This window comes from Entelurus aequoreus, linkage group LG08 (genome assembly GCF_033978785.1).
Source record: "Entelurus aequoreus isolate RoL-2023_Sb linkage group LG08, RoL_Eaeq_v1.1, whole genome shotgun sequence".
NCBI lineage: Eukaryota > Metazoa > Chordata > Actinopteri > Syngnathiformes > Syngnathidae > Entelurus > Entelurus aequoreus.
Window position 1 is genome coordinate 16,245,225 of NC_084738.1, and position 12,041 is coordinate 16,257,265.

General features: G+C 40.6%; 1 protein-coding gene across 1 annotated transcript in view; it reads left to right on the plus strand.

Moving 5' to 3' along the window:
• lrp2b (low density lipoprotein receptor-related protein 2b) overlaps positions 1-12,041 on the plus strand; it is a 68,001-nt gene that overhangs the window by 15,246 nt on the left and 40,714 nt on the right. Inside the window, 6 exon segments of the mRNA XM_062056363.1 lie at positions 1,351-1,488; positions 1,568-1,843; positions 3,069-3,308; positions 10,873-10,995; positions 11,080-11,196; positions 11,291-11,668. Coding sequence (XP_061912347.1) covers positions 1,351-1,488; positions 1,568-1,843; positions 3,069-3,308; positions 10,873-10,995; positions 11,080-11,196; positions 11,291-11,668 — 1,272 coding nt within the window.

Sequence of the window (12,041 nt, forward strand, 5' to 3'; positions counted from 1 at the left end):
CACCCCCCCATGTCCCAAATGTGACTTCAATAATAAATATGGCAGTGCCATGTTGGCATTTTTTTCCATAACTTGAGTTGATTTATTTTGGAAAACCTTGTTACATTGTTTAATGCATCCAGCGGGGCATCACAACAAAATTAGGCATAATAATGTGTTAATTACACGGCTGTAGATATCGGTATCGGTTGATATCGGAATCAGTAATTAAGAGTTGGACAATATCGGAATATCGGATATCGGCAAAAAAGCCATTATCGGACATGTCTAGTTACATTATCACAGCAATTTGCAGTATTTTGCCCAACTAAATGGCAAACTAAATTTGAGAAACAGCTCTTATTGTAAACACAAACATTTGTGTATAATTAATTGATATAAAGGTTCCTATACTATAGAAAAGTGCAGGCAGTATGTACTGATGAAATTGAATCAGAATAAAATAATTAGATAAAGAATTGTGATATACTGTATATTTTTTAAATAAATAACTCATGTAGTCGTAGACCCAATTCCAAAATTCGAAACTATTGCCAAGTTTTGAACAAAAAATTGCATAATATAATGGCGCTAATATAATGTAGGGCTGCAATGATTAAACCAGTTCGAAAAAAGCTTTGGTTTATATTCTGTTGCTTCGATTAATCGCTCAATAAGTGTAATTAAAACAATTTGATCAAATCCGGTGAACGTGGAGTGCCCAGAACTTTAAACATGCAGACAGTTTCCACACGGCCGCTGCAATAGAGTGCATAAAAGAGCCGCGGTGTGTCTGCAATGATCTGTATGGCATTGGCTTTCATAACAATTTTTTATTAATGCACACATGTTACAGTGCAATTTCAAATTGTTGTTCGCCTCAATTATTCTCCCCAAAATACATATTCAGGCTATAAAGTGAGTTTTATCTAATAACATGATTTATCGAACAAGTAATCGATAGATTACTAAATTACTAAAATAATCGATATCTGCAGCCATAGATAGATGCAATAATTAAATCAAATATAATCACATTTCAAAATATGAATATACATTGATATCTTAAATTTAATTATACCTCTTCATGAAAAAATATAGTGTTGCAGATGCAGTTTTTTGTGTGAATTTGATATTGCACCTTACTGGATTGTTAATGTGTACCTTATGTTGTGGTTTATTTGAAACGTAATGATTACCACCTGATGTAGTTCTATAGATTATGCTGGAATTTCTAAAGCGCTGTGATAATTAATTGTATATGTCTCAGTTAGGTGCACCTAATGTTGTGGTATACCTGCTAATATTATTTGATGTCATGCAACCTAATGAAACAGACGTAGGTTCAAACCATGTATTTGTGCCCCATAGACTACCTGTATGTGTCCGATACACGTAGCAGAGCGATATTTGAGATGAGGAAGAGGGATGGAGGAGGAAACAAAATGATCAGACAAGGAATCAATGGAATTCTGAATGTCAAAGCCTACACAGCTGACCTCTACAGTAGTAAGTTCTCATCAAGTGACGTCTGTGACACTCCTCCAATGAATACCTGCTGACTGCCATGTCACTTTTCTACTTTCAGGTATCAGTAGTCGCTGTGCGGTGGCAAATGGGCGCTGCAGCCACTTCTGCTTCCCGACTCCGTCCTACAGCCGCGTGTGTGGCTGCCCGTACGGCATGAAGCTACAGGTCAACCAGATGGACTGCGTCAAGGACGACAGCGTTCCGCCGCCGGATAACAATTGCGGCGACTACGCCTTTGAGTGCGACGAGGGGCGATGCAGGCCCAATTCCTACCGCTGCGATGGCTACTTGGACTGCGTGGATAAGTCTGACGAGGCCAACTGCACAGACACAGGTGCGTTAACATCACAGCGCTGTGTTTCCCACAGATTGGCGATCTATTTGTGGCAGCGGTAGCGTCAATATGGCGTCATCATAGTATTTGCATAAATGACTATGACGCATGTATTTTTTAAAAAGGCTAAAAAAAAAGTTATAAATATATTTAAAGGCAAATCTGTGTTATTAGTATTAGTAAAATATATTTTTCGTTACATATATCGTTTTGCTGTATTATTAAATTTTACTACTGCAATGTTACACAGTCTGTACTTTGTACACCCATGGTTTATTTACATATATTTCTGCCCACTCTGAATGTTGTAATTTAGTTTGGCAGATCGATAAACAGTCCTTTAAATTTGAGGTTGTTTAAAACTAGGCACGCACAAAGAAAGTACATTAAAATACATATCAAGTCGGAAAGAAGTTTAATCGACAATACAGTGTTACATTCTGGTCGCTTTGCTGCGATGGCGCTGTTCTCACGATGCCAAAATGACAGGAAGCAGCGTGCAGATAAGAATCTTCTTTAGTTCCACATGGCAAGGCATGAATACAAAAACAAACTGCGTGTCGCCCGGAAGTGCACAGGAAGCCCAAGGCCAAACTTAGCTTGAGGCTAATAACAAAGAACTGAAAAGAATACGCAAAAACTTACGGAAAGCTAACAGCGTACCTGTTGCCAGTGGCGAACATTGATCAAGCATTTTAGGCCGGGTGACAACAGAATATAAAGTTAGTGATGAGTGACGGCAACAGGTAGAGACACTAATCAACAAACAGAAACCAGAGTGTCTTATCAGGGCACCTAGCTACAAGAAAGTAAACAAAAGGAAAGATCGCTGAAACAGACTCAAAACTAGAAAAAACATAACAAACAAAATTAGACATGACCTGACTGACAGGACATGACATACAGCGTGATATAAAGTGAAAAAAGAAATGCAACTATACAGTGTTAATGCTATCATACAAAGGACGCGCCCATTGACAGGCTAAATAAAAATAGCATTGTTATTGATTTAGACTTGTACAAACGTTTAACAAATTAAATTTTTTACATAATATTGCAATTGCATTTCTACACCGCAGTAACTAAACTCTGTGGAAACAAATATTGATGACTCATACCCTTAAATACAAGTTGCACACCTGTACTGGTACACAGTTAAATGAATGTATGGGAACCGTTGCAGCAATCGTAGCAAACTTAGTCACAATTACATCCCATCATCCAGGAGCGACCTGCTCTCCCAGCGCCTTCACCTGCAACAACAAGCACTGCATCCTGTCCGGGTGGCGTTGTGACGGCATCGACGACTGCGGCGATGGTTCGGATGAAGTCAACTGTCCCACTCGAGAGCCCACCACCTGTCCGGCAGACGCATTCACCTGCGATAACTACAGATGCGTCTCCAAAGCGTGGCTGTGCGACGGCGACAACGACTGTGGCGACGGCTCGGATGAGCACAACTGCAGTAAGTTCACGTCAAGCCCACGCATTAGACACATTTCAGAAACCCTTTATATAATCTTGTCCAGGGACAATACTAGAGAAATGAAACTTGGATGTACTTTAAAGTAGGGGCGCCCAAACCTTTTGCCTCACAGGGCCGAAGACAGCAATTATTAGCGTGAAACACAAATAGCCAAATTGTTAGTTTATTTACTTGGGGTGTTAAAAAAAATCTATTTTTGAATTAATTGCGATTCTTTTTTGTAACAGATTTAAAATATATATATATACAGTTGTGCTCATAAGTTTACATACCCTGGGAGAATTTATGATTTCTTGGCCATTCCTCAGAGAATATGAATAACACAAAAACCTTTCTTCCACTCATGCTTAATGGTTGTGTAAAGCTATTTATTGGCAAACAACTGTGTTTACTCTTTTTAAATCAAAATGACAAAAGAAAATACCAATATGACCCAATCAAAAGTTTACATATCCCAGTGACTTTGATCTGATAACATGCACAAAACTTGACACAAACAGGTTTGAATGGCTAATCAAGGTTCCAATCCTCACCTGTGACCTGTTTGTTTGTAATTAATGTGTGTGTATAAAAGGTCAGTGAGTTCTGGGCTTCTGACAGACCATTGCATCTTTCATCCAGTGCTGCACAGATGTTTCTGGATTCTGAGTCATGGGGAAGGCAAAAGAATTGTCAAAGGATCTACGAGAAAAGGTAATTGAACTGCATAAAACAGGAAAGGGATATAAAAAGATATTCAAGGAATTGGGAATGCCAATCAGCAGTGTTCAAACGCTGATTAAGAAGTGGAAAATGAGGGATTCAGGTAGACCAGCAAAGATTTCAGCCACAACTGCCAGGAAAATTGTTCGAGATGCAAAGAAAAATCCACAAATAACTTCAGCTGAAATACAGGACTATCTGAAAAATTGTGGTGTGGCTGTTTCAAGATGCACAATAAGGAGGCACTTGAAGAAAAATGGGCTGCATGGTCGAGTCGCCAGAAGAAAGCCATCACTCCAAATTACTTTGTTCCAGAAGCTTTGAGGCTTGTCTCTGTGCTGTTTGGCGTAACGTAAGCGGGATACTTTGTGACATTTGCGCAGAAATGGCTTTCTTCTGGCGACTCGACCATGCAGCCCATTTTTCTCCATGTGCCTCCTTATTGTGCATCTTGAAACAGCCACACCACAACTTTTCAGATAGTCCTGTATTTCAGCTGAAGTTATTTGTGGATTTTTCTTTGCATCTCAAACAATTTTCCTGGCAGTTGTGGCTGAAATCTTTGCTGGTCTACCTGAATCCCTCATTTTCCACTTCTTAATCAGCGTTTGAACACTGCTGATTGGCATTCTCAATTCCTTGGATATCTTTTTATATCCCTTTCCTGTTTTATGCAGTTCAATTACCTTTTCTCGTAGATCCTTTGACAATTGTTTTGCCTTCCCCATGACTCAGAATCCAGAAACATCTGTGCAGCACTGGATGAAAGATGCAATGGTCTGTCAGAAGCCCAGAAACACACTGACCTTTTATACACACACATTAATTACAAACAAACATATCACAAGTGAGGATTGGAACCTTGATTAGCCACTCAAACCTGTTTGTGTCAACTTTTGTGCATGTTATCAGATCAACGTCACTGGGGTATGTAAACTTTTGATCAGGGTCATTTGGGTACTTTATTGTGTCATTTTGATTTAAAAAGAGTAAACACAGTTGTTTGCCAATAAATAGCTTCACACAACCATTAAGCATGAGTGGAAGAACGTTTTTTTTGTTATCATTTATATTCTCTGAAGAATGGCCACAAAATCATAAATTCTCCCAGGGTATGTAAATTTATGAGCACAACTGTATGTTTTTAAAATTCTGTCCTGTCCAGCCGCTCAAGCAAATCCTATTGTTGATGTAGATGCCCATATATGCTGTACAGATTTACTTTAGAAAAGAGAAGTGCAGAATACTTCTCTTGCTTTATTTATATTAGACTTTATTAAATGTTTGGGTATACTTTTTTTTAAATTAAACCAGTTTAATATAGAAACTTATTAGAGCTGTTTATATATTTTATGGAAGAATGTAGTTAATCATAGAGCTGGCACCCAATGTTGATGATTTTGAATTGAGAATCGTTTTGAATTGGCAATCGAATCGTGTGGTGCCCAACGATTCACAGCCCTAATATTTTTCACAAATAACAATTAAAAATGACAAATAGTTATCCAACTAGTTAGCTTTGTGAACACGGCATCTACTTTATTATTGTGTGAGCGTTAAGGGTGTCCCAAACTTTTCCCCTTCCGATACGATATCGATATTAATCCGATCTGATAGGAAATGGGGATAGGTTGATTGGCAACACTAAATTGTCCCTAGTGTGTTAATGTGAGTGTGAAAGTTGTCTGTCTATCTGTGTTGGCCCTCTGATGAGGTGGCGACTTGTCCAGGGTGTACCCCACCTTCTGCCCGAATGCAGCTGAGATAGGCTCCAGCGCCCCTCGCGACCCCGAAAGGGACAAGCGGTAGAAAATGGATGGATGGATGATAGGAAGTGTAATGGTAACTGTTTTTGGTGACACCTAGTGATCACAAAAATTGATCAAGTTAACTTCATGACACATTAAGTTAAATGATGCTGACACATTTGTTACTGGATACTTTTTAATATGCTTTTCTGCCTCGCAGAAGTTGTATGTGTAAGTAATAATGCAACTATAATTATTTGATACTTGTTTATATTGACAAAGGTGGTGTTTTAGACATTGTTAAATTATTATTACGTATATCTAGCTCGTGCTTGGGCGGCGTGGCTCAGATGGTAGAGCAGCCGTGCCAGCAACCTCGAGGGTTCCAGGTTCGAATCCAGCTTTCACCATCCGAGTCACAGCCATTTAGTCTTCGGGCAAGACACTTCACCCACCTTGCTCCTGATGGGTCATGGTGAGCACCTTGCATGGCAGTTTCCACCATCAGTGTGTAAATGTGATGTATAATGTAAAACGCTTTGGGTATTGTTTTAGGTATGGTAAAGCGCTATATAAATACAGACCATTTCCTGTTTATTGTGTGCTTAGCTGTTGTGTAGCTGCTTGCTCCTAATAGCCTATAGTCTAGCATGTTTACCTTTTGTAAAATACTTGACTAAAATAGAATAAAAGCTTATTGGAGGACATGAAGATGTTAGCTGGCTGTCCTGCTTTGCATGGTGCAGGACTGCTTGTAGTAAAACACATTTTAGAAAGTTTAGATACCAGCCGACGCTTGTTTTTTTTCTGATATTGGATCCATACTGTTTGTGGTATCAATATAAGATTGGGCACCCCAATTGAGCTTAAAAGGTCAAAATGAATATGTATTACCACCCTTTGGCAGGCCAAATCAAACGACTCAACGGACCAAATTCGGCCCTCGTGCTCCATTTTGGGCACACCTGCTTTAGAGTAGTCGGTGTACGGCCTGTACAGCAGAATATATTTACTATCTACTGTAAATAAGCAAACACAGCCATTTAAATACCTTGCAAAGTTGCTTAATTGTGTTTAAGTCTGGAGGAGACGTACCTGGCAACTCAATCACCTTCCTATAGGTTTCTTAAGAAGGCACTCGATCATCTTGGAGTTGTTTGGACTTCTTATCATGTTGGATATCCAGCGTATGGCCCAGTTTCCTGATTCTGATTCAAAATGTCACATTGCATGTTGAAATGTATGTTATCGCAGCTTCTCCAGTGCCGACTGCACTCATACAGCCTAAAAGACTACAATGCCCTCACCATTAATTATGTGTATTTTATACAGGTGAAACAAAAACAAATGTAATATTGTGCAAAGGTTTGTTCATTCCAGCAATTAGATATTTACAAGGTGAAACTAGTGTGAAGGACAGTGCTGAGAAGAAGAAATTAATTGGATTAAAAAAAGATGTGTCGCCAAGTTGGTGAAGCAATTCGAGCGTATCAGTGCTAGTCTGCACTATACTGAAGCACAATGAGTAACCGCAGCCAAGAATGTTAAAATACTATCTAAACGGCAGACATTTATCCATAAAAATTAGGAAAATCTGCTGATAGTATGTTTGACGAATAAGCAGCCGGAAGGTGATACTGTAGAGGTCTAATCTCCAAGATAAATGTTGTACATTATTATTACATTAAACTACTGTAGTTGTCAGTAGTACATTCTATTGTATTGTTTTTATACAATATTTCTTACAAAACCAGTGAAGTTGGCACGTTGTGTAATTCTTAAATAAAAACAGAATACAATGATTTGCAAATCCTTTTCAACCTATATTCAATTGAATAGACTGCAAAGACAAGATACTTAACGTTTGAACTGGTAAACGTTGTTATTTTTTGCAAATATTCAAACGTGTCAAAAAAGCTGGCACACGTGGCAAAAAAGACTGAGAAAGTTGAGGAATGCTCATCAAACACTTATTTGGAACATCCCACAGGTGAACAGGCTAATTGGGAACAGGTGGGTGCCATGATTGCGTATAAAAGCAGCTTCCATGAAATTCATTCACAAACAAGGATGGGGAGAGGGTCACCACTTTGTGAACAAATGCATGAGCAAATTATCGAACAGTTTAAGAACAACATTTCTCAACGAGCTATTGCAAGGAATTTAGGGATTTCACCATCTATGAGCCGTAATATCATCAAAATGTTCAGATAATCGGGAGAAATTACTGCACGTAAGCGGCAATGCCGAAAACCAATATTGAATGCCCGTGACCATCGATCCCTCAGGCGATATCACCACAAGGGCTCAGGAACACTTCAGAAAATCACTGTCAGTAACTACAGCTCGTCGCTACATCTGTAAGTGCAAGTTAAAACTCTACTATGCAAAGCGAAAGCCATTTATCAACAACACCCAGAAACGCCACATTTCAAATTGTTTTTCAAAACTGTGGACGTTGTGTCCTCCGGACCAAAGAGGAAAAGAACCCTCCGGACTGTTATAGGCGCAAAGTTCAAAAGCCAGCATCTGTGATGGTATGGGGGTGTATTAGTGCCCAAGGCATGGGTAACTTACACATCTGTGAAGGCACCATTTATGCTGAAAGGTACATACAGGTTTTGGAGCAACATATGTTGCAATCCAAGCAATGTGTTTTTCATGGACGGCCCTGCTTATTTCAGTAAGACAATGCCCAGCCACATTCTGCACGTGTTACAACAGCTTGGTTTCATAGTAAAAGAGTGCGGGTACTAGACTGGCCTGCCTGCAGTCCAGACCTGTCTCCCATTGAAAATGTGTGGCGCATTGTGAAGCGTAAAATACCACAACGGAGACCCCAGACTGTTGAACAACTTAAGCTGTACATCAAGCAAGAATGGGAAAGAATTCCACCTGAAAAGCTTCAAAAATGTATCTCCTCAGTTCCCAAACGTTTACTGAGTGTTGTTAAAAGGAAAGGCGATGTAACACCGTGGTAAAAATGCCCTTGTGGCAACTTTTTTGCAATGTGTTAAGTTTAAATTAAGTTTCTCAGTTCGAACATTAAATATCTTGTCTTTGCAGTGTATTGAATTGAATATAAGTTGAAAAGTATTTGCAAATATTTGTATTCTGTTTTTATTTACGAATTACACAATGTGCCAACTTCACTGGTTTTGGGTTTTTGTATATAAAAGTTGTTATTCTTAATACAGGGTGACACAAAAAAAACTTTCATCAATAAAAATCGAATAACTTCCAAAATGTTATTTAGATTAACACAAAAATTCAGCGACATTAGGTTAAGTCTATGTAGCAGACATCTCTAAAGTTTCAAGTCTGTACCACAAAAACTCTTTGTTTAACTGGCGCTCAAAAAATTTGCTCTAAATGAGCTCCCCGTTGCTGCAAGCACATTTGGATCCGGCGGGCAAAGTTCTCGATGACCCTCCCACATTCTTCCCTTGGGATCGCTCTTATTGCTGCCTTCAGATCAGGGATAGTCTGGGGGTTGTTGCCATACACCCTGTCCTTAAGGTATCCCCACAGATAAAAATTTGGGGCCTTCAAGTCCGGTGAATGCGGCGACCACTCCGGGTCACACCTGCGGATGATCAGTCGGTCAGGGAAACGATGATGTAGCCATGCCAATGATTAGTTTGAGGGGTGGGGGGTGGCACCATCCTGCTGGAACCACTTGAGGTCCCTGACGACCCCTCTTCGTCGACCAAGTGCTGTCCAGAATCTGCCAAGCACCTGAACATATCGCTCGGTGTTGATTGTCACAAACCGCTCGTTGTCGTCCTCGAACCAGAATGGTCCAATGATGCCATGTTTGGAGATGGCGACCCATGCGGTGCACTTGACAGAGTGTAATGGCCTTTGCAGACAGTACTCAGGGGGTGTGCTACCCCAGAAGATGTTGTTCTTAGAGTTCACATGACCTGAGAGCAGAAAATGTTCCTCATCCGAAAATCAGACATTGTCAAGGAAGTCTGGCGCAGCGTCAAATTTTATCGCAAAACCACTGGCACATTTTCACTTGTTCCCTCATGTCGGCAGGTGTAAGCTTTTGTTTAATCTGTATCCTGTAAGGATAGAGGTCGAGATCTGCGATCAAAATTCTCCGCACAGACTCCCGGTTCATTCCAAGCTTCTGACTTCGTCGACGCACAGACTTGCGTGGGCTGCGAACAACAGAGTCTCTGACTGCATCAACGTTCTGTGGTGTCCTTGATGATTTCGGTCGTCCAGAGTGTGATTGTCTGTTAGTATCTTTACGATTGAGGTTATTAACAGTCCCATGGGTTCGGAACTTGTTGACCCATCTGTAGATCATTGTGTGGGCAGGAAATTCACAACATCCAAACCGTTCTTTGAATTGCAATTGAACCGCGTGGATAGAATTCAGCCGAAAATAAGCCTTAACTGTAAATGTCTTTTGTTCAGTAGTCCATGGCATCTCGAAGTTTAAATTTTCTAAACTTTTAGAACATGAATTCTTCTTGGTAAATCTGAAAAATAAAAATAATTGATTAATTATTTCAAAAATTATTCAAGTTTAGGTGATGAACGCTTTTTTTGTGTTCCAGGGTAAAATTATGCTGTTTTGGGGGGGCTAGCACTAATTACAATAATTAAAATTCATTTAGCTGGGAGACGTTGATTTGACATACAAGTTATTTTCAGTTTAGAGTTCCATCAGAGAACCAATTAACCCAGTAAGTTGTGGTACTACGGTACTTAAGATGTCCACATGGGCCAAATATGGTGCCACTAAAAGTGTAATGTACCAGCTTCCTCTCTAGGTAGCTTTCCAGTGTGTCATGTTCCCTTTCTATAGCAATGTGGAATGGAAAAAACTCCAGATATGTTGTGGTTGTCTGCGATCATACATTTATTGTTTAGTACTGCGAATCAAAATGGAAGCACCGACATTAATTTTACGATAAAATATGCTAAATTTCTTAACGCTACATTTGAGTGCTGTAATTTTTTAGCGAATTCAAACAGGACACGGGCAAAAATATCACACCATTTCACCGGAAGATCATAGCACTTACTGATCCTCCATGTTGGATGGCGTCAACAATATGCTGTCTTCACTTCAGACTCCACCATCACCACCTGCCCGCCTGCCTACTTCCTGTGCCCCGACCACCGTTGCATATTCAACTCCTACGTGTGCGATGGCGACCAGGACTGCTTTGATGGCTCGGATGAGAAAGACTGCGGTAAAAATAACTCATTTGTTGTCAAAGTTGTTGGTTTTGTTGCATGGTGATAATGAATGTGTGCGCTGTTTTCTCCACGCTAAGAGATTTCCTGCGCCTCCTATGAGTTCGCCTGCGTCAGTGGCGACCAGTGTGTCAGCAAAAGTTACCGCTGCGACGGCGTGACTGACTGCAGGGACCACTCCGATGAGCAAGACTGTCGTAAGTGAACGCTCTTGTATTTGAAAATGAGGATTTGTTACTGTCATGAAGCCATACATGTAGTTTGACAATGACAACCATTGTGTCCGCCCAGCCACTCGAGCGCCGGGCCTGTGCCACAAAGACGAGTTCCAGTGTCAAATCGACGGCGTCTGCGTGCCGGACACTTGGGAGTGTGACGGCCACCCCGACTGCGAGGACGGTTCCGACGAGCACATCTCCTGCCCTCCTGTGACCTGCGGTGCCAGCTACTTCCAGTGCCCCAACAAGATTTGCATCCCCAAATACTGGCTGTGTGACGGCGAGAACGACTGCCGGGACATGAGCGACGAACAGAACTGTCCTACGCCTCCGTTCAAATGTCCCGACAGCCAGTGGATGTGTCCCACTGACCAGGTGTGCATCGAGGAAGACAAAGTGTGCGACGGCAAGAAGGACTGTCCCAACGGAGCTGACGAGTCACCCATCTGCAGTAAGTCATCTTTATTTCTGCTTTCATTCATAATAAAATGTCCAAACTTTTTCCACGAAAACTATCAAAAGATGCAGGGTCTCATTTTCTAGCATCATTTTCCCTTTTGGCTGTTTTCTTCTATTTTGTTGTTGTTGTTGTTTTTTAATTCACAAGGGGCCAATCAAAACTACACTATATTGCCAAAACTATTTGGCCACCCATCCAAATGATCAGAATCAGGTGTCCTAATCCACAGGTAAAAAAAAATCAAGCACATAGGCATGGAGACTGTTTCTACAAACATTTGTGAAAGAATGGGCCGCTCTCAGGAGCTCAGTGATTTCCAGCGTGGAACTGTCATAGGATGCCACCTGTGCAACAAATCCAGTCG